This window comes from Canis lupus, chromosome 20 (assembly GCF_003254725.2).
Source record: "Canis lupus dingo isolate Sandy chromosome 20, ASM325472v2, whole genome shotgun sequence".
NCBI classification, from domain to species: domain Eukaryota; kingdom Metazoa; phylum Chordata; class Mammalia; order Carnivora; family Canidae; genus Canis; species Canis lupus.
Genome location: NC_064262.1, coordinates 48,483,329 through 48,510,641, shown reverse-complemented (window position 1 = coordinate 48,510,641; position 27,313 = coordinate 48,483,329). Strand labels below are relative to the sequence as shown.

The following is a 27,313-nucleotide window of genomic DNA, read 5'->3' as shown; positions in this document are numbered from 1 at the left end:
AGGGGACCGCTGGCCCAGAAAGGCCATCTCTGGAAGCATGGTGGCCCTGTGGTCCCACAGTTTCTCTTGGTTCCTGCCCGACTCCCATGAAGGACCCCTTCAAGCTCCCTCAGCCGCCATTTGGACTCCATGCCTCAGTTTCCTCACGTGGAAAACAGGGGTTGGGGGTCTGTTGACTCAGATGCCGGCACTGGAGGCTCAGCGTGCCTAGGCAGTGAGCACAGGGCCATCCCCAACGTGCGAGCTCCCAGCTGTTTGTGACAGGCCCCCCCCAACCTGATCACCCCTGCAAGAAGAGCCGGCGGGGCCCTGGCAAGACTCCCACCCCACCCCTGCCTGCGCGGCTCCACTTTTCCCTGGGGTACAGCCAGCCCGTGCACACGGGCCAGACAGTTGGTCAGTCGCTCAGACGGTGGAACTACAGGCAGAGGAGGACTTGCCAGCAGGTTGCGCGGACGGACGTGTGTGTGTGTGTGTGTGTGTGTGTGTGTGTGTGTGTGAGCGAGCCTGAGCAACGCCTCTGGGTCTGTGTTTTTACTGCACTTTCCTGTTGGCTTCCAGCTGCCCTGCCAGTTCCGGGGAGGGCCCTGGGCCAGCGGCTGTCCTCCCCCACTTCATAAAGTCCCCGCCAGCCTCGGGACACCGCGCAGCTGCCCAGCCTGGGGAGACCGGCCCGCCCTGCCCCTTCTCTGCGTCCCGCGGCAGTTCGGACCATGGGAGGCCCCCGCGGCAGCGTCCTTCTTCAGGGTGAGAATTTGGGCCCCCCCAGAGGGATGAGGGGGGCTGCGGGAAGTGCCCTGCGACTCACTCCCTGCCCCGCGGGGAAATGGAAGGTGTGGCTGGCAGCTCCGGGGAGGCAGCCGCATGGTCAGGCGGGCACATGGAGAGAGGGCCTGGCAGCCCTGGCGCACCCCCTGCCCCGGGGGAAGCACCCAAGGGCTTCTAGGAGCCCCACTCCCACTCAGATCTCTAAGCTCTGTCTAGAGACACTTTGAGGGCTGCCTCTTAAGAGGGTAAACTGAGGCATGCGGGCAGGAGAAGGTGCAAAAAGTGAGTACTGGGACCCTGTGGGCAACTGCTTTGAACACAGGGCAGGGGTGCTGCTGGGGAGCTAGGAGCCAGGATCCCTCCGACGCAGGAGGTTCCTGCCAAGCCAATACGTCCCCCACTATCTCAGGGGTAGCCTCAGAGACCCCCGTATTTGCTCCCCCAGACCCAGCCAGGACTTCCCCGCCATGGGTTTGAACTTGATTCTTTTAACTGTGACTTCCCCGCACCCCCACCCCTCCCTTCCAGCCCCACCCAGTATGTCTCTAACGGTTATCAGGGCAGCTCGTTGCCTGAGCAACCAAGCAACAAAGAGAGTGAAGAAATGACATTTGGGGTGCCCCAACCAGAGCTTCCCTGGGCCACAGGGACGGGGGTTCCCTGTGCTGGTCCAGGCGTGGGTGCAGGGCCTCCCCTAACACCCCCATCCTGGCTTTTCCCCACCTGGAGCAGGGGACAGGAGTCTAAATGGGACACAACTGCTGAGCGGCGGTGTGTCACTGGGGCCAAGTCACGGAGCCCCTGAGCTCACTTTCCACGCCAGTAACATGGGGGGAACCTGGTCGCCACTTTATAGGGTTAAATGTTGAGTGAGTTCTACACAAACTATTCCTGGTTCACAGTAAGAATCAAACAGCACTTTATTTTTTATTTTGATTTGTCTTACTTCCCTCTGGGAAGGACTCGGGTGGGTCTGGGGTCTGGGGTCTGGGCTAGGGGGTCCTCAGCAGGAGGAGCAAGAGGGGGGTGATTGCTCCGCCTGCACCCCGGGGTCCCGAAGCAGGAATCCATGGTCAGGGTTCCACAGGCAATGCAAACCAGATGCGACTGGGAGCAGACGACCAGCAGCTCCTCTCTCAGCTCCTGTTTGGGTGACTTCCAAGGCCCCAGATGGAGAAGGCCTGGCCCAGTGGCCGGGGCGGGGGGGCAGAGAGCCCAGCCCAGCCCCATTGGAGGGGATGAGGCACAAAAGGGCCCCCCTCACAGGTTTGGGGAACTTGAGCTCAATTCTACCTTCCTTAGCACCCCCTTTTTTCACCACATTCTTCCTGGGATTTTTCTGGGCTCTAAGCCTCAGTTTATCCATCTGTAGAATGGACATGACCAGAGCCCCAGCCTCCCAGGGCAGTTCTGAGCAAGACAGTTGCTCTTCGGGGCTTTGGGAGCTGGGGACAAATCAGGGAAGGTCATTTTGTGGTCTGCAAAGAGGAAGTGGGTTCCAGCTGAGGGGGAACTAGCCAAGCCCCAAGGCCAGAGAGGAGGAAGAGAGGAATCCACATATAAAGAAAGGGAAGAGCATTCCAGCCTTAGTTTACCCTGGCTGTGAGAGGGTCTCTGCTCCCCCCACGCCTGAGGGGTATCCAGTTTGGACACAGGGACTGAGTGGTCAGGGTACCCTCAAGTCTGTACCCGTCTCCCCACCCCCACACAGCCTCTCAAGCTGTGCTTCACAATGACGACCCCAGAATTCCTCTGGGAGCCCCCATCCAGGGTCAACAGAGCGTGAGTCATCCCTTCCCCTTGGCCCAGGAAGTGACTCATGCTCTCCTACCCGCCCTCCCGGCCCCCATCCCTTCACCCACCACCTTGCTTTGGGGCTCCCTGGATAACTGGGGACCCCACAGCTTCCCCAGTGTTCCCAGACTGGCAGAGGCTCTCCGCCCCCTGAGCCCCTCCTGCGCCTCCACCTGCTGCGGAGGCACCCTACGCCCTCCCTCCCTGTTTCCATTCACCCCCTCCTCCTTCTAATCGTGTCTCCGTCTCCCTCTCTCGCTCTCAGTTTCTCTATCTCTACATCTCTCTGTCCAATCTCTGCCATCTTGGTCTCTCTCTTTCCAGAAGTTCTCTATTTCTCTGTCCTTCGCTAGCACTGCCTCAACTGCTGCCTCTTTCTCTCCTGCCACCTCTCTGCTCCCCTCTTCCTCTTTCTCCTCTCTCTGTGTCTCAGGAGCCTTCTCCCTCTCTCCTTCTTTTCTCTCCATCACTATCTCCTGGTCTCTCTCACTGGTGAACAAGGAGCTCCCTGTCCCTAGAACCTCTTCTGACGCAGATGATGAGGAGAACCCCCAAACACATGCCTGGGTAGGAGAGTGCCCCGAGTAGCAGGAACAGCAGAGCACCACCCCAACGTGAGCCCACAGCGTCTTCCTGTGTGTGGGGAGCTGGGGCTGAAAGGCCACCACTGGGTCTCAAGCTGGTCGTGGGGCCAACAGATATGGGTGTGGTGGGCGCACATCTATGTCCCCGAGCCAGGGTGCAGGGGGCCAGAGCGTCTTAGATGCGGGGGCATCTGAGAGAACACCTTCACCTTCACATAAGAAATGATGACAGTGGGGATCCCTGGGTGGCTCAGCGGTTTAGCGCCTGCCTTTGGCCCAGGGCGGGATCCTGGAGTCCCGGGATCGAGTCCCGCGTCGGGCTCCTGGCATGGAGTCTGCTTCTCCCTCTTCCTGTGTCTCTGCCTCTCTCTCTCTCTCTGTCTTTCATGAGTAAATTAGTAAAATCAGAAAGGAAGGAAGGAAGGAAGGAAGGAAGGAAGGAAGGAAGGAAGGAAGGAAGGAAGGAAGGAAGGAAGGAAGGAAGGAAGGAAAAAAGAAAGAAAGAAATGATAGTAAACACCTGGACACACCAGGCAACGTTCACGGGCTTAGTTCTCAGATGCCTCTAGGAAGAGAGGCCCATCATCATTCCCATTCGACAGATGGAAAAACTGAGGCACTGGGAAGAGAGGTCACATGACCAAGGTCTGGGATTTGAACCAGGGACATCCGTCTCCGGGAGATGGTGGCAGACACTCCAGCTGTGGTAGTTGGGAGTCCAGGGAGGGCTGCTCGCTCTCTCACTAGCAATGGACAGAGCCCAAGCCTGGGAGGGGTCAGTAGCCCCCTTGCCTCAGATCTGTCACCCTCAGGTCTCCATCAAGTCTCCATCAATGGTTCCCTGCTCTGAGGTGCCCCCTGCCCACACACACCCTCTCTCTCTCTGTTCCAGGGCTGTGTGTCTTGCTGATTCTGTTGGAAGCTGGATCCCAGAAAACCAGTGGTGAGTCTGTTGGGAACAAACAAGTCCACAGCCAGAGTCTGGGGAAGGAGCCCTGGATCCCCATTGCCCAGGCAGCGGGGGAGGCCTGCTGCAGGGGGAAGGTCAGGGCTGCCCCTCCCGGCAACCCCTCCTTTGGAGATGATCCTGCCTCCCCATCCGGGCACCTGGCTCAGACCTCACCTTCTGACTGTGGTCACCATCCCCACAGGCTGTGCACGCTGGTGCCCTCCGAAATCCACATGTGTCAATGCCACCACCTGTCGCTGCTCTCCAGGATTCATTTCTCTGTCCAGGGAGATCTTCTCCAGCCCCCTGGAGAGTTGTGACGGTACAGGGGCTTGGGGTGGTTGAGGGGAGCACGAAGATGGGGGGGTGCATAGCCCAGTGCCCATGGGGGGATGTGAGTGGTGGCTGGAGTCTCAGCCTTTGGCCTTGGGACTGTCACCAAGGGCAGAGAAAAGAGAAAGAAAAAGATATCAAGGTGGAAAATAACAAGGGAATAAACATGGCTTCCTGGAGAGAGAGGAGCTCTGGAGTCTGTGCTTCCCTTTGCCCTGCCACGACTGGGGAGGAAGATGCAGAGCTGCCCCCACCCCCATCTCAACACTCCCTACTGTGCTCAGATCCAGGATGCCAGCCAGAGGGCAGAGAGGAGCAGAGCTGAATGGGTGGGCTTCAGGAATGGCTTGCTCCAACTGCAGCCCAGCCTCTGCAGTCTATCTTAAGGATCTAATCCTTTCCCAAAAGATACTGATTAAGCATCGGGCCCTGAGCAGGGGAGTCAGGTAGGGGAGCGGGATCTCTTCCCTAAAGGAACTCACACCTTTGGGAGGTGACCCTTTGCTCCGTTGTCTTCCAGACATCAATGAGTGTGGACCACCCCCGTTGGTGTCCTGTGGACGGTTAGCAGACTGTCAGAACACAGAGGGGAGCTACCACTGCATATGCAGCCCGGGATACGCGCTTGCTTCTGGGGCAACGACGTTCATGAATGAGAGTGAGAACACATGTCGAGGTAGGAACCTCCTCATCTCCCCATCCATGAGGTTTGGGGTTACCAGAGCCCTTCCTGAATCACCCCCGGGGTGCAGGGCCCTGGTTACAGGGTACAACACCCGAGTCAGAGTCAGGACAGGCACAGACAGGCAGGGGAGTGTGAAGGCCAAGGGCGCAAATCCTGGCTCTGCCACTTGGTCGGTAGCTGTGTGTGTGGCACCAGCCAGGATTCTTATTCAGAAATCACTGTTACTGGGTGAGATGGGATGATATGACGGCGATTTTGTGTTTTCTTAAAAAAAAAAAAAAAGTGGGGGGGGTCTCTATTTTTACAGATAAAAAGAAAAGTAGCTTTGTCTTTTGTTAACTGTTTGACCTTGGACCAGTTCTTTCACCTCTCTGTGCCTCAGTTTACCCATCTGTAAAAAGGGGGTAACAGTGGTGCTTATTTCATAGAATTGCTGGGAAGATAGACACCAAAGCACAGAATGGTGTCTGTCGGGTTCTGAATTCTACTCCTTACGACCTGATGCACCCTCTCCAGGATGGGCACCCCGCCTGGGGCCATGCCCGGGGAGGGGTCACTGAGAGCAGCTGCTCCAGTCTATCCCCACTGCAGTCGCATCTCTTGCCGGGGTCTTGCCCAGTGATCCACGTCTCGGGGCCAGGAGAAGCCTGGCTTGTGCGCATCACCAGGCTTTGCCCCCCTCCCCTTCCAGGGAGAAGAGCAGGCAGGGGAAGGGGCTTCCGGTATCCACAGGGGGCAGAGGGCCCAGCAGTGGGTGGGGAGCAGTGAAGCGTTGCCCAGACAGAGGGGGTTAGTGCAGAATAGAGAGAGAGAGAGAGCAAGGGAGGAGAGAAGTGAGCGGTGGACTCAGGCGGGTCCATAGGCCCACCTGCTATGGCGAGGAGAGCCCACAGCCTTGGTCCCCAGCCCCCCCTCCCCCGCATGCAGAAAGGGCTGCAGAGCCTCGCTGGTGGGAGGGAAGGGAGGATCTGCACTATGGTGAGCCCAGAGGGAGGGCCCCATCCACAGCACTGCTGGTTCCTAGGGGCCTCTGGGTGGAGGTTGTGCCCCAGACATGTGGCCTGGCCAGAGGACAGAGCCTTTACATGAAATGGAAAAGGTCCATCATCTCCAGGTGAACGCAGCATGTTTTTGGAATGGAGAGCGGGCTGGGTTTCAACTCCCACTTGCCTCCTGGGCCCCACACCCTTGAGCACCAAGCAACCTGCACAACTGCACATGACGATCATGGGTCCCACTCAGTGTGCCTGGACAGGGGTGGGGGTGGCGTGCCACCCACTGACTATTGTCAGCCGCCAGCACAAGTGGTGGCTGATTTTGGTTACTGAGGGGCTGTATTGTTGTATTAGAACAGGCCAGGGCTGAGAGAAGGGGACTCTGTCAGAAGGCTGGGCAGGGACACGGATGAACAAGAGACGGGAGAGGGACCACTGTGGACCTCAAGCCAGGTGACGGGGAGAGAACAGTCTGCTAGTTTGGCTCAGGGCCTGTCGCCTGAAGACCTCGCTCTGTGACGGTCTCAGCCTTTGCCACAGCTGAGGACACACGCAGCCATGTCATGGCAGTGAGACCTGCTACAGGCGGGGGACCCAGGCCCTTCTGTGCTCCATTTCCCAGAGGCATCAGAGGATGTCCTGGGTACCCACCAGGTGTCCCAAACCTCTCTGAATCCCAAGTCTCAGAGCCCTCCCCTGAGGGTCACTTTCGGATGTTCGGACTGCCCTCCTGCCTCCCCGGGGTCTTATGTGCATGAAACAAGAGGCAGTGGCGTTCAAGATACTTCGCAGGAAGCATGTTCCAGCACAATACCCGTCCTCCTGGCCACCATCAGTAACTGCCTGGATGAGACCCGCCCCCACCGGAGCCCATGTGCACTTGGCCATCCCAGGAGCCCTCCCAGACCCTCAGCCACGATGGACCCAGGGACCCCATCTGGAGATTTGAGGGCAGGCTCACAGCCCTTGGCCAGCCCCTCGCCTCAAGAGGGCTTCTCCTCGTGCCCTGACCCCTGCTCCTCAGCCACTTGGCCTCCCTCTGTTTCCCTGAACAAGTCTCTATCCCGACCCTCCCCGGCAGCTTTGGTTCAGCCCAGATGACCAGGGCAGCCTGGATATCCGGGACCCAGAGATTGTTGTGTCTGGGGTGGGCCAGGTGACTCCAACCCCTCAACCCCACACACAAATGCTCAGAGAATCAGGAGAACCAGAGTGGACCAGACACCTAGAGATCCATCCAGAACCACTGCCCGGGTCTGACCCTCTCCTGGGGAGGTCAACCCAGGTCCCATGGGACACTGGACCACTCAGAGACAGAAGATGGAGGCTGAGCCTCTTTCAGCTGGACCCAGTGTCTGCATCCCCGGTGGGAGGCCAAGGGCCAAGAAGACAGAAACATCTGCCACTTATCGCCCATCAGCACCAGCTCTTCTCTCCAGCCGCCCAGCACCTGCCCCCCACTGGCCTTGCTCACCACATCCCATCAGTTGAAGCGAGGCCTTCATGGGAATCAGAAGAAGGCATCTTTCCTGCTCCAAGACTGCCTGACTGGACAGGAGTGACGCTGTCCATCCAGCCTGGTGCCCACCATCCGGGCGGCCCTGGCCTGTCTGGCACCATCCTTACTCTCCCCGCACTACCCCAAAGCCTCGTTCTTGAAGGGCCTGGCTCAGGTGTTGGTCTTGTCTATCTCCGTGCAGCTGGAATCTCAGAGTTAGCATGAATGGAAGCATGCTGTCCTGCCGGGACCACCGGGATTCCGAAGGGAACTCGGCCAGTGAGCGGCCACCCTGGGGGACTTAGGTCATCGCTGGGAGCCATGACAGGTCCCGGTCGGGAACGCAGCATTTCCCCTGCACACTGCTCCCAGGAAGGCCCACCCTGGACTTGTCCAAGTCCTCAGGCTGCGACACAGGCGGCCATGAGGTCCCTGCCCCAGTTAGAGCTGCCCAGAGGGGCTGAGGGAGTCAGCGCTGGCAGATGCGGAGGACTTGGACCACTTCTGGCAACATCTGGACAACAGAACATCGGGGCCACCATGCTCGCCCATAGGACGCCTCCGTGTGAATTAGAAAAGGCACCCACGCACTGAGGAGGAGAGAGCAGGGCCTTCCAGATGCTTCTATCCCAGGAAACAGGTGTAGGCATCCATCACCCTCTCCTTCCTCCCACAGATGTGGATGAATGTCAGCTGAAGCCCAGAGTGTGTAAAAGCCGTGGCATCTGCACCAACACCCAGGGCAGCTACACCTGCAAGTGCCTGCCCGGCTTCGAGCTCAACCTGGGCGACCTGAATCTGTGCACAGGTAGAGGCCCTGGAAGACGCTGTGAGGCTGCACTGGAGCTGGGGAGGGGCTGAGGCGGATCCCACAGCCTCAGGAGAAGGGGGAAGACCCTCAGTTTCCAGAAACACCAGGGGTTTGCTCTGCCCAAGGATTCACCTCCCCAGAAGGTTCCACCACAGAGCAGGGAGGCAGCAGGGCCTTCCAGGCCTGGGGTTCCCTTATCGAGGCCCCGGCCTCTGGGCACACCTCCTGGCCTCACCCCTCCTCATCCGTCACACGGGAGCAGAGAAAGGTGTCACTTCCAGTTCCTAGAAAGGGAACTTGGGTGGGCCAGAGTTGGGGCGGGTGGGAGGGAGTAAGCAAGGGTCCTCGGAAAGAGAGTCTGGGCCCCATGACTCAGTCTCCCTCCTGGTTTCACAGCCTGTAAACTGGGGACCATAGGCCCTGCCATGCCCATCTTGCAGGGAGGCCATGGTAAGATGCACTGAGGTTAAAGTTCAAAGTCACCAGGTGGCAGCATGTGCAATAATGGTGAGGTCCTTGGTGCCAGGCAGTGAGAAGGGGTGCAGTGCGTGGAACCTGACACTCTGGCTTTGTCCTCAGATGTGAATGAATGTACCTCGGGGCAGAACCCATGCCACAACTCCACCCACTGCCTCAACAACATCGGTGGCTATGAGTGCCGCTGCCGCCCAGGATGGAAGCCGGTTCCTGGATCCCCCAATGGCCCAAAGAGCACCGTCTGTGAAGGTCCAGAGCTCAGACGCCACATCCTGGAGACCCACACTCAGAACATCTGATCACATATTCAGTGACACCCACACAAACCAAGCAGCATGAACCCTGGGGGTGTCCTGCCCTACCAGGCATTAATTCCTTTGAGGCTGCATGGGAAAAGATCTGGGGTTTCCTGGGGAAGGAGCTGAGGTACCGAGGAGCAGGTTCCTTGGAGACCCCAGGCAGCAGCTAATTACTAACTGGGACAAAGGTATTTCTATATTCACAAATTGCACAGGGATCACATGCTAGGTGTCAGGCTTCCACACACTTCCCATAAGCCCTGCATCACCAGGATGTGGGGTCAGCAGGTGATATCACCTCCCATCAATGGGAGACACTAACACAGGAAACAGGAGCAGGGCATGGAGAGGAAAGGTGTTCTGATTCCCATCTTTGTGCCCCCAGATGTGGACGAGTGCAGCTCCGGGAAGCATACGTGCCATTACTCCACTGTCTGCGTCAACACTGTGGGCTCCTACAAGTGCCGCTGCCGCCGGGGCTGGAAGCCCAAACCTAGATTCCAGGATAAGCAACTGAACACCACCTGCGAAGGTACCTGGTCTCACCTGACCCCAGACTCCACCCATGAAACATGCACAGACACTCTGACACCTAATGAAAATCTGTTTTAGTCCCTGCAGAGATGTCCTTCCCCGCCTGGACCCCACCCCCTGGAATCAAGAGCCAGGTGAGTGGCCCCAGGGGACCAGGAGTGAGGCATCCCTCTGTGCAGCCCACCTGATCCACCCATTTCCCCCAAGCTCCCACATCCACACATGACCCTCTCTGACCTGTCTCATCTCTATTCTAGAAACTCTCCCATTTCTTTGAAAGAGTCCAAGAGCTGCGCAGAGACTTCAAGCCAGCCTTGCCTCAGGAAACCATCCAGGTAAGGGCAAGAGCAGAGGGAACTCCTGGATGGCGTGGGGGTGGCTGAGGGATGATTCCATGTGGGTGGAGAGAGCCTAAGCAGAGGTTACACAGATACAGACATACATACACACCCCAAAAGGTAAGCGCACACACGCACATATGGAATGTAATGCCAAAAGAATGGAGCAGTTAGGAATTTTACCTGCATAGCTAAGCCGCAAAGGTTTACATCCTCCTCATCCCATCCACTCTACCTCCACCCACTGCCGCTTTCTGAGGCAAGTGGCTCCCTTTCTCTGGGCCTCAGTCTCACCTGAAAATAGGGCCTGCTCTATACAGTCAGTTTGAAGGTTTTACGTAAACTAATAGAAGTAAAGTTCCAAGAAAGAGCAGGGCTTGGCACACGGTGAGCATTATACCTACGTTTTAGCCTATGCTAAGCTGGGTAGAAACACGTGAGCCCCTGTGTCATTTTAAATTTTCTGGTAGCTACATTAAACCATTAAAACAAACATGTAAAAGTATACAAGCAAAGTTAACACGAAGACTGCAAAGACTGCACAAGACTGCACTGCGTTCAACCCAAAAGATTCAAAATATTACCACTGCAACATGGAGCTGTATTTCCGGTGCTGGATAGCCACATGTGGCTAGTGACAGCTGTTCTGGGCAGTGTGGACTAGAACACAGCCTGGCAGGAAGCCCACGCCTGGTACATGTAAAGCACCACTGTTACAGTACATGCACAAAGGCATATTCTTTTTTTAAAAAAAAAAGATTTTATTTATTTATTCATGAGAGAGAGAGAGGCAGAGACACAGGCAGAGGGAGAAGCAGGCTCTATGCAGGGAGCCCAACGTGGGACTCGACCTCGGGTCTCCAGGATTACGCCCTGGGTCGAAAGCAGCACTAAACCCCTGAGCCACCTGGGCTGCCCAACACAGGCATATTCTAAGTCCTCTCACTTGTCTTCTGGCCACTGCAGTATCTCAATGATTCCCCTATCAACCCAATGTCCCCCCAGGCCACTCTGGTGGTTCTTCAGTGTGCCCCTTGGTGGAGGCAGGCTGGTGAGGTCAGGGTCCTTCGGGCAGCCCTTGTGGCACAGTGACCCACCAAGCTGTCACCCGTCACTCCCAGAAAGTCATCGAGTCAATGGATGAGATGCTAAAAGCCTCCGGAGACCTGGAGGCCATGGACCCGTCTGAAAGGCACCACATGGCCACCCACTTCCTCCTTGGCCTCGAAACAGTCCTGAGGACCCTGGCCAAGGCCATGCCTAGAGCCTCCTTCACCTATCGCTCCCCTTTGGACACAGGTGAGCCCCAGCCCTGCCCTGCCCCAGCCCTGGGCCCCGTCCCACACCCAGAGTCCCCAATCACTGCCTCTGTCTCCTCAGAGCTATCCCTGATGATCCAGGAGCATGGGGATGGAAATGTCACCATGGGTCAGACGCATGCACAGATGCTGCTGAACTGGGCTGTGGCGACAGAACCCAGCAACTCAGGTAACAGTAGGGAGCCCAAGGGGACACCAGTGGGAGAGGGGAGAGGGAGCTGGGATGTGCTAGGGCTGAGGTTCTGAATATGTAACAACTGGAAGCTGAGCTATTGCCAGGGCCCCCAGGCAACCTGGTGGACTGGAGAGCCAATCAGAGGCCTTAGGAGGCAGGATGGGGCATGGGGAGGCAGGAGAAGGTAGCCCACCTGTCTCTCCTCCAGGCCCCACCGTGATGGGCATCCTCTCCATCCGGAACATGCAGAATTTGCTGTCCAACGCCTCCTTGGAACTGGAACCTGAGAAGAAAGAGCAGCTAAAAAAGATCCACCAAAGTCCTGTCCGTGGTGCCCAGCTTCAGCTCCTCTCGGCCGTCAATGTGGTCTTTCTGAGCAACACAAACACAGAGAAACTTGACTCTCCTGTCACCTTTGCCTTCTCCCACCTGGAGAATCCTCAGGTAGGGAGGAATCAGCTCTACAGCTCATCCCTTAGCCAGGGTCACAGTGGTTCATATATTGCCTTCATTTTCCCACTCTGCTCCTTCCTCAGATGGACCTCAGGGCCTTTGTACTTGCTGTGCCCTCTGGGACACACTTTTCTCCCACATGGCTCAGTCCTTTACCTGGTTTGTCTTCGTTCAAATGGTACCTCCTCTTTTAGGGCTTCCCTGACCTTCTTACCTAAAATTACAATTTATAGTTATGCCCCACCTTCCCCATGCTGTTTCTTTCTTGTTTTAATAGCACTTACTACCTTTTAACACACTACCTAATTTACATATTATGTTATTTCCACCTGTCTCTTCCACTAGCATGCCAACCCCAAAAGGGCAGGGACTTCTGTCTGCCCTGTTCATTGTGTGTCAGACCTGGGGATACATCAAAGTAGGTGCTCAGTAAATACTTGTCAAAGGAAAAGCAGCCCTCCTCAGATTCTACCCAAACCTAGGACCCAAGAGTGGGCTCCAGGTTAACCTCTCCAACCATTCCCACCTGCCCACAGCCAAAGAAACTTGGGACACGGCAGGAGTTGATCTGTGCATTCTGGAAGGGTGACAAGAACAACGGGCACTGGGCCACCATGGGCTGCCAGACCCTGGGCACTAGGAATAACAGCACCACCTGCCAGTGCAACCACCTGAGCAGCTTTGCCATCCTCATGGCCCACTATGATATAGAGGTGAGCAGCACAGGGGCCTCTCAAAAGCCCACAGGAGGCAAGGTTGGCTTAGGTGAGGCAAGCAGCTAGGTTTTTATAAAAGATTATTTATTTATTTATTTATTTATTTATGATAATGAGAGTGAGAGAGCACCAGAGAGCAAGCACAGCTGGGGGATATTGCAGAGGGAGAGGGAGAAGCAGACTTCCTGCTGAGCAGGGTGCCCTACATGGGGTTCAATCCCAGGACCTTGAGATCATGACCTGAGCGAAAGGCAGACACTTAACCGACTAAGCCACCCAGGCGCCCCAGGCAGCTGGTTCTTGATGATATGGCCCAGCTGGCTCTATATGGTCCCACAGCCCAAATGGCCACACCCCCTACCCCCAGCCTCTCCCTGCACCCCCACCCCCAGAGCTGCCCATGGCTCAGCAACTAAACGCAGGCCCTCTGTCCACTTCAAACCAGTTGAATATTGCTAAAAGCTCCTAAGGGAGCACAACTTCCTGTATGTGGCCTCAGAGACCCATAGGCAGGCTGGTCCACGTGTTTAACTGGGAAGTCCCAAGCAGAGTAGGGCAGGCTGTGGTCCAGGCCTTTAAATGTCCAGGAAGGACAAAAAGATGAGTTTTGGTGAGTTGACAATGTGGCCAGGTGTAGGAGGGGGAAAATTTGAGAAGAGGGAGAGGAAGGTCAGAAAAATGGGAACCATCAGTATTAGAAAAGGAGGATGTAGCCTCAAGGCTTCACTGAGGACCTTCTCAGAAGTCTGTTTAGTGAGGAAGTCCATCAAGAGGAACTGGGGACTCCTGGTGCATCTATGGTGACTGGGGGTGGGGTGCAGTACTTAGGATGAGACACAGCAGGCTTGCTCAGGTGTTGAGGGCAGGGGATGTGGAGAGAGGTGAGTGGCATGATCAGAGACCTGCAGGACAGGCCCCAGATGGGTCTGGGTGGTAGGGCCCACAAGGAGGGAAGTCTTCGGGGCACTGACCGAGCCCCGCGCACCCCATCCTGCATCTAGGACCAGAAGCTGTCCCTGATCACCAAGGTGGGGCTGGTGCTGTCACTATTCTGCTTGCTGCTGTGCATTCTCACCTTCCTGCTGGTGCGGCCCATCCAAGGCTCGCGCACCACCGTGCACCTGCACCTCTGCATCTGCCTCTTCGTGGGCTCCACCATCTTCCTGGTGGGCATTGAAAACGAAGGCGACCAGGTGAGGTCCGGGCCAGTGGAGGGTCCCAGCCTCAGCAGAGGGGAGCCCCGCCCATCCCCAGGGCTCGGCGGGCACCACAGGCCGGGGAGGCACTTGGCTCCCCCCCGCACACCCCGCCCACTCCCCAGGCCTCGGCCCCGCCCCGCCCTGACGTCGCCCCGCCCCCCCGCCCCGCAGGTGGGGCTGCGCTGCCGCCTGGTGGCCGGACTGCTGCACTACTTTTTCCTGGGCGCCTTCTGCTGGATGAGCCTCGAGGGCCTAGAGCTCTACTTCCTGGTGGTGCGCGTGTTCCGCGGCCAGGGCCTGAGCAAGTGGCAGCTCTGCCTGATAGGCTACGGGGTGCCCCTGGTCATCGTGGCCATCTCCGCGGCCGTCAAAAGCAAGGGCTACGGCTACATCCTCTAGTGAGTGCATGCTAGCAGTTGGGTGGGAGGGCAGGGGACCCCAGTACTGGCCTTGGAGGTGCTGACGGCCCCCTCCCCTCATCCAGTTGTTGGTTGAACAGAGAGGACGGCTTCCTCTGGAGCTTCCTGGGGCCTGTGATTTTCATCGTTCTGGTAAGTGCCCCCCATGCCCACAGCCTGAGGGGCGCAGCCCCATAAGACCTGCGGCAGTTCTGAGCACTTCCCCTAATGCAGATTCTATGCTCCCTGCCCAGTGCAATGCGGTGGTCTTCGTGACTACAGTCTGGAAACTCACGCAGAAGTTTTCTGAGATCAACCCAGACATGAAGAAACTGAAGAAGGCCAGGTGAGAAGAAAGGCCTGAAGGGGGCTGGCAGAGAGGAGGGTGGGGTGGGGCCCCCCCATACTGGAGCCCTGTTCTCCCTGCAGGGTGCTGACCATCACTGCTGTGGCCCAGCTCTTTGTGCTGGGCAGCACCTGGGTCTTTGGTTTGTTCCTCTTCGACCCGGAGAGCTGGGTGCTGTCCTACACCTTCTGCATCCTCAACTCCCTGCAAGGCCTCTTCCTCTTCCTGCTCCACTGCCTGCTCAACAAGAAGGTGGGCTGTAGCCGCTATGGGTAGGGTGCGCTGGGGGGCCCAGCCATGGAGCCTGCCCCTTCCCTAACCTGGCACCCTGGGCCCCACAGGTGAGGGAGGAGTACAGGAGGTGGGCCGGCAGGATCACAGGGAACAAGTACTCGGAGTTCGCCACAGCCACATCCAGCACGAGCCACCATCAGACCCAGGTAAGGGCTGAGCCCGGGGTAGGGAAGCTGCACCAGAGAAGACCCAACCCAGGCTCCATCCTCAGTGCCCCTTTCTCACCAGGCCCACAGGCCCTCCGAGTCCGGGATGTGACCTCACGGGTCTGGCCAGGCCAGCAGCTTCTGTGGCCTCAGCAGCTTTTGCACATGCTGAAGACTGTTCCCTCCTCCCTCACCACTCTGCTCCTGCTGCCCTCCTGCCTTGGCCCCCACATGGATCATAGAATGCAGGGGAGCAGGAGCTACAGTCTGGCACCGAACCCCAGAATGCCCAAGCAGCTGGGGAGTTGGACCTGCCCGGCCTGCGTCTGGCTGCCTCTCTGCTCTGCCACAGCCAGGACCTGTGAGGGGGCAAGAGCTGGCTCAGGGCTGCAGTCCCCTTCCCTGCTACACAGGCGTGGACAGAGTGAAGACTCCTGCACCGGCCCAGCCTCTGCCCTTCACCTGTCTTTGCCATGGAATGAGAGGCCAGGGTGCTGGGGCTCAAGTGATCCCTTAAGCTCAGACTGAGGCCAGGGGTGGGGAAGGGCAGGGCCCCTCCTAGTCCCACTGGCCGCGGTACACGGTACAGAGGCCCACATGCCCCTGGAGGCAGAAGGCTCTCACTGTTTTGAAGGTGGTGGATGTTGTATGTTGTTTTTTTTATCTGTGTGAACCTTTCAATGTTGACACTTAAAATTAAATATCACACTGATACAGAAGGTGGCTGTGGGGGGATGGCCTGCTACATCCACAAGACGCTGAAAGCTGACACACAGGAAGGAGCCAGGATTCCGTAATAAAACTTTACTCTTACACAAATCTACATCTTTTAAACAGTAAAAAGGAAGGCTCACTGACGCCTAGGAAGAGGGCTGGCAGCAGCACTCAGGGAACAGGGCCGCTCTGGCCATCAGGCACGTGGTTACCGGCTCTGCTCAACTGTAAGACAGAGAGGGAGGCCAGTGAGATGGCGAACAGGGTCCCAGCCCGAGCCCGGCCCCTCGGCTGCCTGACACTTACTATACGTGGAGATGTCAATTTCTTCAGGAAGTTCTGCCACATTCACTTCAAACCGGTCCTGAACGTCATTGAGGATTTTTGCATCATTCTCGTCAGACACGAAAGTAATAGCCAGACCTTTAGTCCCAAAGCGACCTGCACGGGCCACCTGCAGGGGGACAGGAGCAGGGGGTCAGGCCACAGAGACACAGCCTGGGGAATCTGAGAAGCAGGGCCACATCCCCACTCACCCACGGGGACATCTTTAGGGATGGGGACACTAGAGAAGGGACACCTCAGTGGAACCACTCACTCGGTGGAGGTAGGTGTCCGAGTCCTCAGGCATGTCATAGTTGAAGACGATGTTGACTCGCTCAATGTCCATCCCTCGGCCAAACAGATTGGTGGCCACCAGGATCCGCCGCTGGAAGTCTTTGAACTGCTGATAGCGCGACAGACTGGGTGCAGGAGGAAGAAGAGGCGGCCATCAGACATGGGTTCCTGCGTGGACTCCCCATGAGGTGCCGGCCTCGGACCTCTGAGGGCGGCAGGCACTCACCGCTCCTCCTGGGCCATGCCCCTGTGGATGGCAATGGCCGGGAAGTTCTGCTCCACGAGGAGCTGGGCCAGGGCCATGCAGCGTTGCACGGACTTCACAAAGATCACCACCTGCAAGGGAGGGAGGCAGGAAGCGGCGGTCAGGGGTCAGAGCCCCTGTGCACTGACCTCACATGGTCCCAAAGCCCAGGAAGGGCCACACAGTGTCACCTGGTTAAACTCCAACACATCCAACAGGTCGAAGAGCTTGCGGTTCTTCTCACTGTCCTTGAGCTTGACGTAGTACTGCTGCAGTCCATGCAGTGTGAGCTTGGTCTCGTCGTCTACAAACACCTCCATGGGCTGTGCAGGAAGGGGCAAGCGGGGCTTACTCCTTGGCATCCGGCCTGCCCAGAACCTACTAGCGAAGGACTCCATGCTGCGATGCTTCGCAGAGGGCCTGCTGTACCCCAGTAAATGCCTCTCTCCCAACAGCTGATCTAAGCTCTGGTCTGACTCAGGTACAGACCAAGTTCAGCTCCCAGTCTGACAAGATGCAGGAGGGAAGGAAGGCCCCTGGGTCTCCCGGCATTCTCATGCGACGAGAGAAGTGTGGGTGTCCTGAAGCAGCATCAGCTCAGGACCCGAGACTCAGGAAGACCAAAGCTGCTGTACAGAGGCTGCCGTCCCACCCTACTCACATCTTGCATGAACTTCCTGCAGACCGGCCTGATCTCCTTGCTCAGGGTGGCGCTAAACATCATGCACTGCTTCTCATGGGGTGTCAAGCGGAAGATCTCCTGCACGTCCCGCCGCATGTCTGGGGGCAGGGGGCAAGAAACAGGTAGGCATGAGTGCCTAGCAGACCGTGACCCCCACCCGAGACCAGCCCCAGCTCCTCCCAACCTGTGCCAGGGAGCTGTTAGCACCATGACGAGGGCAGTGTGAGTCGAGGAATGGAGGGAGGGGCGAGTCCCAGGTGCCTGAAGGGCTGGACTCGGGGTGAGCACAGGCGCGGGGAAGCTGCCATCCACTTACACGCTGCCAGAGCGGAGCAGCCGTGCCAGCGCGCCTCGAGCCACGCTTCAGGGAGGGGAGCCTGAGGCAGAGATAGCCGCTGGGGTGAGAGCTGCAGCCGCCTCCCAGGACACAAGCCCCATCTCCCAACGGCCCTGGCGGGGCTCACTGAGGGCAGGCAGGGGCCTAGAACTAAAGAGGCAGCCAGGCCACCACATTCCAAAGGCTAATATGTACACACGTCCTGACACAGCTCCTTTGGGCCCTGTGGCCCCTCAGCTTGGGCTCACAAGCAGGTCACTCTGCCAATGCTAGAACTTTCCATAAAATCATTTTCAGAAGACCTGTGTGCCAGCTACCCATGTGACCCCTCTCTGGGGCAACCTTCGCCTATCCTGTTGGGGCCCACCTGGCTTTGAAGTCTGGGGGGTAGGGAGACTGTGAGGGTGGGGAGAGTGTGGCTGGATGGGCCTCCAGCAGCTCCCAGACCCAAGGAGGAGACTCACCCAGCTGCTCCAGCATCTTGTCACACTCATCCAGCACGAAGTGCTTCACGTTCTTCAGGTTCAGGCTCCGGTTCCGCACTAGCGCCAGGATCCGGCCTGGTGTCCCCACCACGACATGAGGACAGTTCTTCTTCAATACCTCTTCATCCTTCTTGATAGAAAGGCCCCCAAAGAACACAGACACCTATACGGGTGGAGAGAAAGTTGCTTTTGCCAATCTGAGCACCAGAGGCTCGTACCCACTCCACAATGATGGCCACCTGGCCTGTGGCCCTAGCAGCTGGTGCTCCAGCAGCAACCCCCAAACCCCCAGGCCTAGAGCCTGGGGACCAGAAAGGCCTGAGAGCCTGGCCATGAGTCTGGTAGAAAGCAGTCCCATGGCTGGGACGAGCACAGGCCTTTGGGGGCCATGCATAATTCATCAGGCTTTTAAGGAGCATAAACCACCGCAAACCTCAAAGGCAGCCTCTGCAGCCAAACTTGGTAAACACTGGCTGAGCCAGACCCGAGACAACAAGGCTGCAGAGGACCGTGCATGCAGCACACCCAGCCCAGCCTGAGGGGACTTACCTTGACACTGGGCATGTACTTGGAGAAGCGTTCATACTCTTTGCTGATCTGGAAGGCTAGCTCCCGTGTGTGGCACATGACCAAGACTGTCACCTGCAGGGCAGGTGGAAGAGAGACACTCAAGTCAGCATTCCAAGTCCTGTCTCAGCCAGAGCTCATGCCACTGTTCTTCCTCAGGGGCTCATGCCCACTGGGCCCCTGCCCCTCCAGGGTGCCTGTCGGGCTGCTCCCCACACTTCCAGTCAATGGAAGGTCCAGTCCAGGTGCTCCACCTTCTCCCCACCCCCCACCTGCCATTCACTCCCTATGTCCCTCCAGCTAACGAGGCTTGTCTCATGCTGCCAGGATCCACAGGGAGACCTAGCTGATGAGATAGCCCATACTAACGGCTCCCTGGGAGGCTGTTCTCTGGCTGGCCCCTGACCACCTGAGAAGGAGGCCGCTCCTGCCTTCAGGTCCACGGTGCCAAGTGCTGTGACCACACCATAGCCTCCCACTGCATCTCCCTCTCCCCCAGTCACCCCTAAGGAAACAAGGGCTCTTGCACTCACACACAGCCCACGGATGTGTGCCCCAATGTGACAAAAGTACAACACAGGAATGCACCTTGATTCTCCTCTGACAAAATTCATGCATGAGAAAATAACTGTCAGCGACAACGATAGTAAATTCTCATGCAGTATAATCTCACCCGAGTAAACCTGCACAATCTAGAAAAGCACATGACAAATTAACAGCTATGTCTCTGGAGAATAAAACCATGGGCACTTTTTCAGCTTATCGTTTTGTCACAGCTAAGTACCATACTTAATTTTAAAAGCCCACAAATAACACAGGAACAGGAACTTTTAATGAGGGGAACCATAGCTATTGACGCCTCATACAACCTGGGCCCAACAGGGAGGGGACCCACCCACCTGTCCATTAACTGGCTCAATCTGCTGCAGGGTGGCCAGTACGAAGACCGCAGTCTTGCCCATCCCAGACTTGGCCTGGCACAGGACGTCCATGCCCAGGATGGCTTGGGGAATACACTCGTGCTGGACTGAGGGAGAGAGCACGCGTGAGCAACCAGAAACCAGATGCTCCCTGTGTGTAGGCTCCTCGCCAGGTGGCTGAGGAGACCACAGTGAGGGTGGTCAGAGGTGGTTCTTGGCAGGGAGAAGCAGGAAGGCATACCCTCAGATGGATGCTCAAAGCCACAGTCCACTATGGCCCTCAGGAGCTCCGGCTTCAGCAGAAAGTCCCGGAAGCCAGAGCTGTGGATGGAAACGTAGGAACCCTTGACATCTTTCTTGGGGGGAGCAGGAGTGCTCTCTGGAGGAGCCTGGGGCTCTTCATCTTCCTCATAATCCAGAAGCTCATTTTCCACATCTTGTTCTGCCATGGTGCTGAGAATAGAGGAGGGAGCCAAATGAGAAAACCTACCCATCGAGGGTCACTGAGGGAGAAGACTGCCCAGCACTGCAGTCTGTTAACACAGGCCCAAGAAAGGCAAGGCACTGGAGCCACCTTACAAGCTGGCACAGAAAGGACCCAGATGATGAAGCTGATGGCCATCACTCTCTGATCCCTTTCCCTTATTACCACCCACCCTCAGATTCCTGCAGAATATCCCACCAGCTCCACCTGGACAGCACCTCCCAGCCTCAGCCTGTCATGGTCACACCCTGCCCTCCTGAGCACCACCTCACCTTTCCCTGGCCCCCCGCCCTTCATGCCCACACCCCTTCACCTCAAGGGCCTCCCTCTGTTCTCAGAGCGAAATCCCCACACTTTCCTATGGCTTGCACATCCTCCTTGTTGGCCCTTGCAGCACACCTCCTTCCACACTACCCCTTTCAAACCACCCCCGGCCTTGTCTGGCTGCTCAGACTCACCAAGCCCCTACCCTAAGCTTTTCCAGCACACTGCCACCACCAGGAAAACTCCAATGAACCACCTCAGCCCATTAACCTAAAGGAGTTCCCTCTCCACCACTGCCCAAGGAGTCCACGGGCCTACACAAGGGAGGACCCTAGAGACCAGATGTGGCTGCCAGAAAGCTGGAGAGACTGGAGTCTGTGAGAGAGCAGAGTGTGCCCTGCCCCAGCTCCTCCTGCTATTTGTGGTCTGCACAAGGGAATAATTAAGTACTCTCACGAACAGGCTTCCCATTGGGCCCAAGCCAATAAAAGTAGAGCTGAGATGGTAAAGAGAATACAAAACTTGCTCACCTCCTGGCTTTATTTAATCCAATACATGCACAGCACCTACTGGATGTAAGCTACAAGGGACCCAAAAGTGAGATTATGGTCTTTTGTCCTCCCAACCCCACCCCAGCCTCCAAATCCAGAGCAAGGAAGTGGTGAAGCAGTCCCTCTTCTTCCTGAGCTGGATGTGGAGGGTCCTGGGCCCACTTTTTGGTCCTCCCTCTCTCATTCTCTCTGCGCCTTCATCCAGCCCCAGGGCTTTAATCACATCTGTGTGGAGAGGTCCCAAACTTATGTCTCTGGCCATAAGTTACCCAGATCCCCTCAACAACAGCCTGGTTACCCAGATGCCTCATTTACATCTCCCCTTGGAAGCTGGACTCAAAAGACCCAGAGCAAAACCCTCTGTTTCTTTTTTTTCCTTTATTTATTTATGATAGTCACACAGAGAGAGAGAGAGAGAGAGAGGCAGAGACACAGGCAGAGGGAGAAGCAGGCTCCATGCACCGGGAACCCGACGTGGGATTCGATCCCGGGCCTCCAGGATCACGCCCTGGGCCAAAGGCAGGCGCCAAACCCCTGCGCCACCCAGGGGTCCCCCCTCTGTTTCTTCCTGCAGACCTGCTTCTCAAAAAAGGCAATTCCATTCTCTCACTGGCTTTTTCTCTCCTCCAGTCCAGTCAGCCCAACAGGACAATCAGGTCACCTCTCACCCCTGCCACCTCACTGGTCTCAAGCTACCTCTACCGTTCTTTCTTTTTATATATAAATAATCTCTATACCCAACACAGGGCTCCAACTCTGGACCCCAAGATCAAGAGTCATGTGCTCTTCTGAATGAGCCAGCCAGGTGCCCCTTCACCTTTCTTTTAAAATTAGAAGTTTTACTGAGATATTCACAAGCCTACTATTCACTCCTTAAAATGTACATACAGTTCACTGGTTTTCAATATTTTTAGAACGGTCAGAACTATGTGGAATGACCACTGCAGCTGGAGTGCATCACACATTTCGGTCAGGTCAAAAAGACCGGGACCCTTTACCTGTCTTCCCTCCCACCCCCACCCCGTTGGCAACAGCTAACCTACTTTGTTTTCTATGAATCTGCTGGTTTTGGACAGCTCATAAATGGAATCATACAATATGCCACCATTCATACAGCTTCTTTTACTTGGCATGTTTTGACATTCATCTGCTCACTGTGTGGTTTGCATCCGTACCTCATTCCTTGTCAGAGTTGAACATTCCCCTGTACAGGCATACCAGTTTATCCACGGTCAGTTGATGATTTGAGCTCCATCACCCTGTGCCTGGATTATGGGAATAGTCTCCTCACTGGTCTTCCCCTTTTCCATCCCCTTCCATCTTCTCTCCCCAAAGCGTAAAAGTTACATCAGAGAATGTCACCCCTCTGTTCAAAACCCTCCACAAGCTCCCACTGTGCTCAGAACACTCAGGAATCCTCACCATGACCCATCAGACCCTACATGAACCGACCGCCCCTCTACACTCAAACCTCACTTCCTCCATTGCCCTCACTCACTGGCCTTGTTGCTGTGCCTCAAACATGCCTCAGCACCTTTGTACCTGCTGTTTCTGCTGCCCAAAGTGGTCAGGATTCCCCTCACTTCCGTCAGGCCTCTGACTCCAGGACATCTCTTGCCAGCCCCGAGTAGAAAAGCACCCTCTTAAAAGTCAGGCCTGCCAGCCCAGAGCCTAAAGCACTCAACAGCAATAGCTGAATGAATAGAATTAGAATTCAGGTTTCAAGGCAAGGTTAGGGGCTAAAGCAAGCATATATCCTTAACTGATTCTTGAAAAAAGTAATCTGAACAGGGAGGGGTTATTTCTCAGGTAGCAGAGAAAAGAACAGGAGCTAGGAAAGGTCAGCCCCAAAGAAAGTACCAGGCCCTTGTGAGGAATGGAGAGCAAGACTGGCTGGCTGAAGCAGAGGTAGAGGACAAACTTGGGAAAGCTGATCAAGTCGAGGGCATTCACGCTTTATTCCCTAATAGGGAATCACTGATGAGATTATTTTTCACTGATGAGATTTTTTGAGTTGCGTGACTCAATTGCCCCAAGCAATTTACTCCAAGAGTAGAAAGATGAGTGCGGAACGAGAACAGCAACAGGGAAAACCAGTCACTAAGAATTAACCACAGTGGGGGTGTTATGAGGGAAGAATAAGGTGGATCATTCAACAGGGCAGGGCCACCTCTGGGGTAATCCCTGGGCAGAGAAAGCCTAGTCACCTACTCTGACTGTTAAACCCGGGTGCCCCAAGAGGTGATGGTGCATTTTAGAGAAAAATACAGGTCAAAAGAAGGCGTTTTGTTATTTAGGGGGGCGATATTAAGGGGCGGCCCGAGTTTGACGAACAAGATTTTCTTGGAAGTGGCTACACAAAAATCTAAAGCTCAAAACAAATTGGAGGAGGAGAGGACGGTGGGGGTTAGTCCCACCCAGCGGGGGTGGCTGCGACGGCTGAGGCCCCAGGAGCAGACCAACTGGAAGGCTGACGCCCGAGAAGTGTCAATCCAGACACGCCCACGGGTACCCATTCCCTCTCAAAGTGCCTCCAGGGAAGACTTCCACCTCGGAGTCGGCCTCTGAGACATCTTTTCTGCTCTAAATCTCTGGAACCCCGAATTCCCTAAACACAGAGCAAGAACACAACAGAGTCCCCTGTCGTGGCTACAAGCTCGGGTTCCTCCCACCGCAACCCCAGGCCCTGGCGTCACCCCCCACACACACACCCACACCCCGAATCCCTCCCCAAACGGCCTAGGCAGTCTCCTCGAGCAGAGAGGATTCCTCGCCAAGTCGGGGTCGACCCGCGGGCCGCCATGACAGCCCCACTCCCGGAAGCGGGATGACTCCCCGCGCGCCAACAGCCACCGGCGCCCCCCCCCCCCGGGCCGCGCATGCGCCGTGGCGTTCAACGGCTGCTGCCGCGCGCGGCTGACGCCCAAACCGCTCCGCCCCCCCACCACTCGTCTCGCGCCCCCTCCTCTTCCTCTTCCCCTCAACCCCCGGCGTCTCCCCTCGCCCGCTCGCCCGCAGGTCCGAAGTCTCCGCACCGCGCCCCCGCGCCCCAGACCCACCGCTCACCTGCTTCCCCGTTCGCCTCCGCGTGCTGCTGCGAGGAAAGCCGTCCGACTCTGGTTACCGGCCGCGCGCCCCGACACGAGTTGCAGCGCTTCCTGCCTCCTACGTCGGACTGCGGGTCTGCTCACTGGACGGCTGGCTTTTCACTCAAGAGAGGCGGAAGCGGTGATTGGGTCCTGCAGGAGGCGTCTGGAGGCTATTGGTGAAAGCAGCAAACGGGGCGTGCCCCATGCCTCGGATTCATTGGTCAATCTAAAAGTAGGCGCCCTGGGCTGAGGCCGACGTGAGCCCGTGCGCTGCCACGCGATTGGCGGTTTGCCCTTGGTGGGCGTCGCCATGTTTAGTACTGGCAGCCGAAGCCGGGGAGGATTTACCCTGTGCGAGTATCTCGCGTTGCTGTTGCGTGGCTCCTACGCCTGGCTGTGGAATTCAGGGCTTTGGAAGGGAGCATCAACCCGCGGTGGCCTCTCGGTTCTCCAGGGTGGGGGCTCTGAAGGAGTCCTGAAAAGGATCGGAGACCGGAATGACTCCAGCGTGGAGGGGACGGTTTGCGCCGGCTGTGCCAGCTCCCCTTTGCTGAGAGTCTCGTCCTGAGTCAAACCGTGTGCAGGTGGCCATCCAGGCTCAGGCCACAAAACCCAAACCAGAAGGGTTTTCGTTATAAAGCTTTTTTTTTTTTTTTTTTTTTTTTTTTAATTTTACTTTTCCCCTTGTATTACATTTTCCCAACTTTACCCACGTCCCATTGTCTCCCCTACCCCCGGTACTTTACTAAGGTAAATGTTATAGTAAAAAGAAAAAGTACACGGAGTTTTGAAGATTGACAGGCAAGTGACAGTTGCCCAGGGAAAATATAGAACATTTCCATCCCCGCAGAAAGTCCTGTTGTGCCCCTCTCTGGTGAACCGCACCCCTTCCCCCTAACCAGGCAAAAGACGATGTAGATTTCTATAATTCTGATCTTGAATTTCATATAAACAGAATCCTGCAATAGATTGTCGTTTGTACCTGGCTTCTTTTGCTCAACAAACTGTTGTTGGGATTTGTCTATGTGTTGCATGTATCGATAGCTCTTTTTCCTTGCTGAGTGGTAGTCCACGGTGTTGATACATGACAATATAGCCAGTATCGTTTCTCCATTCACCCGTTAGTGGACATTTGGTTGTTCCTAGTGTTTGGCCATTATCAATGAAGCTTGTACAAGTATTTTCATAAACATAAGTGTGCTTCTCCAGGGCATATGCCTAGGAATGGAATGGTAGGCCCTAAGTCATGTGTGTGTTCACGTTTAGCAGATCATGACATGCTTCGTCAGTTCTGCTTTACACTCCAAGTAGACACTGTGAAAGTCCCAGTAACTCCCAATCCTTGCTTATACCTGGTACGGACAGTCTTTCTCAGCTGTGTTTTGATTGGGGATTTCGGGTGGTGGGGGAAAGGGAGCAGAGATAAGCTGGTCAAACATAATCCTGCCACAACATTCCAACCTCCCTAAGCCTCTGACACAGTTAAACCTTCCTCCATAGTTTTCCAGGAAGATCTAGCCTTTCAACTTCATTTAGTGTAAGCTATCTTGGAGTCAATATTCTAGACAACAGATTCAAAACTGATGTCACCAGAGATACAACTTCGGTCAAAAAACCGAATGAAGAGAAACCAGTCAATTGTGAGGGAGGCTTTAGGTAATATAAGGTAGATATTGTAGGTAATAATTATACCATAATGCTTACAGAGCTCCTCCTTTGTGCCCAGCAGCTCTAGGATGAGGATGAGGCATGCAAAATCTAAGGGGGCACCTGTCATCAAGATAAATAATTTTAGGGACCTCTGGGTGGCTCAGTGGTTGGGCACCTGCCTTCAGCTCAGGTCGTGACCCCGGGATCTGCTCAATGGGAAGTCTGCTCCCTGCTCAATGGGAAGTCTGCTTCTCCCTCTCCCTATGCTGCTCCCCCTGCTTGTGTTCTCTTTCTCACTTACTCTCTCAAATAAGCCCGTTATCGCATCGGGCTCCCAGTGGGGAGCCTGGTTCTCCCTCTACCTGTGTTTCTGCCTCTCTTTCAGTCTGTGTCTCTTATGAATAAATAAATCTTTTTAAAAAAGATAAATAATTTTAATCACTATTTTAAAACCACCCTTTTTATTTTTTATTTTTTTAAGATTTTATTTATTTATTCATAGACACAGAGACACAGGCAGAGGGAGAGGGAGAAGCAGGCTCCATGCAGGGAGCCCGATGTGGGACTCAATCCCAGGTCTCCAGGATCACACCATAGGCTGCAGGCGGTGCCAAACCGCTGTGCCACCGGGGCTGCCCTAAAACCACCATTTTTAAATAATAAAAAGCACTATTTTAAAATCAAAATTAGGGCAGCCCCGGTGGCGCAGCGGTTTAGCGCCGCCGGCAGCCCGGGGTGTGATCCTGGAGACCCGGGATCGAGTCCCACATCGGGCTCCTGGTGCATGGAGCCTGCTTCTCCCTCTGCCTGTGTCTCTGCCTCTCTTTCGCTCTCTCTGAATAAATAAATAAATAAATCTTTAAAAAAAATAAAAAATAAAAAATAAAATCAAAATTAACTTTTTAGCATAGCCCAGGTGGCTCAGCAGCTTAGCGCCACCTTCAGCCCAGGATGTGATCCTGGAGACTCAGGATCAAGTCCCACGTCAGGCTCCTGGCATGGAGCCTGCTTCTCCCCCTGCCTGTGTCTCTGCCTCTCTCTCTCTCTCTCTCTCTCTCTGTCTCATGAATATATAAATAAAATATTTTTTAAAAATCTATTATGATCAAAATATTAAGTAAAGACAGGATCAGTAACAGTGCTACATGGAGCAAAGCCATATTGCTGTCTGAGGCAAAAGGGAAAGATTGGGATAACTGATCCTGTCTTTATCTAGGCTTTTTGCATGGATTTTGATGTCAAAAATTATTGGATTAAAGCATTGTGTGTCTTGGGGCACCTGGGTGGCTCAGTAGGTGAAGCATCTGCCTTCAGCTTAGGTCATGATCCCAGAGTCCTGGGATGGAGCCCAGCCTCGAGCTCCCTGCTCAATGGGGAAAGTCTGCTTCTCCCTCTCCCTATGCTGCTCCCCCTGCTTGTGTTCTCTTTCTCACTTACTCTCTCATATAAGTAAATAAAATATTTAAAAAATAAATATAATAAATAAATATTATGTGTCTTGATTTTTGGCACCCCTTAAATGTTGTACCTGAGTGAATGCTTCACTCTCTTCACCCTAGTTCCCACCCTGGTGCTCAGTCTGGTTCTGAGAAATCTG

The 27,313-nt window shown here is 55.6% G+C and overlaps 2 protein-coding genes across 7 annotated transcripts; one reads left to right on the top strand and one right to left on the bottom strand.

Annotated features, from left to right (window-relative positions):
* Positions 1-340: 340 nt before the first annotated feature.
* ADGRE5 (adhesion G protein-coupled receptor E5) lies at positions 341-15,830 on the top strand. 4 transcript variants are annotated; one of them, XM_025457785.3, is made up of 21 exons: positions 341-446; positions 562-747; positions 4,039-4,089; positions 4,298-4,417; positions 4,949-5,104; positions 8,283-8,414; positions 8,997-9,143; positions 9,579-9,725; positions 9,806-9,861; positions 9,985-10,062; positions 11,187-11,364; positions 11,446-11,553; positions 11,768-12,003; positions 12,549-12,725; positions 13,730-13,921; positions 14,099-14,325; positions 14,412-14,478; positions 14,580-14,671; positions 14,755-14,923; positions 15,013-15,111; positions 15,194-15,830. In XM_025457785.3, the coding sequence occupies exons 2-21, from the start codon at positions 714-716 to the stop codon at positions 15,221-15,223; spliced, it is 2,496 nt and encodes an 831-aa protein (XP_025313570.3). In that variant the 5' UTR covers positions 341-446; positions 562-713; the 3' UTR covers positions 15,224-15,830. The 4 variants fall into 4 exon arrangements, with proteins under 4 accessions (XP_025313570.3, XP_048954308.1, XP_035558627.2 ...); XM_035702734.2 differs by lacking the exon at positions 8,283-8,414 and having other exon boundaries at positions 344-446; XM_049098349.1 differs by having other exon boundaries at positions 413-747.
* A 70-nt stretch (positions 15,831-15,900) lies between these two features.
* On the bottom strand, positions 15,901-24,203 carry DDX39A (DExD-box helicase 39A). 3 transcript variants are annotated; one of them, XM_049098352.1, is made up of 12 exons: positions 24,044-24,176; positions 22,153-22,242; positions 19,920-20,131; positions 19,658-19,785; positions 18,741-18,833; positions 18,171-18,354; positions 17,349-17,467; positions 16,879-17,010; positions 16,670-16,779; positions 16,424-16,568; positions 16,132-16,279; positions 15,901-16,050 (listed from the first exon to the last, which is right to left on the bottom strand). In XM_049098352.1, the coding sequence occupies exons 2-12, from the start codon at positions 22,155-22,157 to the stop codon at positions 16,034-16,036; spliced, it is 1,293 nt and encodes a 430-aa protein (XP_048954309.1). In that variant the 5' UTR covers positions 22,158-22,242; positions 24,044-24,176; the 3' UTR covers positions 15,901-16,033. The 3 variants fall into 3 exon arrangements, with proteins under 3 accessions (XP_048954309.1, XP_025313572.1, XP_025313576.1); XM_025457787.3 differs by lacking the exon at positions 24,044-24,176 and adding an exon at positions 22,520-23,633; XM_025457791.3 differs by lacking the exon at positions 22,153-22,242 and having other exon boundaries at positions 24,044-24,203.
* Positions 24,204-27,313: the final 3,110 nt, after the last annotated feature.

What these genes read in the sequence shown, in the direction of transcription:
- ADGRE5 (XM_025457785.3), top strand. Translation starts at nt 714, where the DNA reads ATGGGAGGCCCCCGCGGCAGCGTCCTTCTTCAGG. An exon ending in TCGCTCCCCTTTGGACACAG is followed by an intron (nt 11,365 to 11,445) that starts GTGAGCCCCAGC and finishes CTGTCTCCTCAG; the next exon opens with AGCTATCCCTGATGATCCAG. An exon ending in TGGCCCACTATGATATAGAG is followed by an intron (nt 12,726 to 13,729) that starts GTGAGCAGCACA and finishes TCCTGCATCTAG; the next exon opens with GACCAGAAGCTGTCCCTGAT.
- DDX39A (XM_049098352.1), bottom strand. An exon ending in CTTTGAGCATCCATCTGAGG is followed by an intron (nt 19,786 to 19,919) that starts GTATGCCTTCCT and finishes TCTCTCCCTCAG; the next exon opens with TCCAGCACGAGTGTATTCCC. An exon ending in TTGAGCCAGTTAATGGACAG is followed by an intron (nt 18,834 to 19,657) that starts GTGGGTGGGTCC and finishes CCTGCCCTGCAG; the next exon opens with GTGACAGTCTTGGTCATGTG.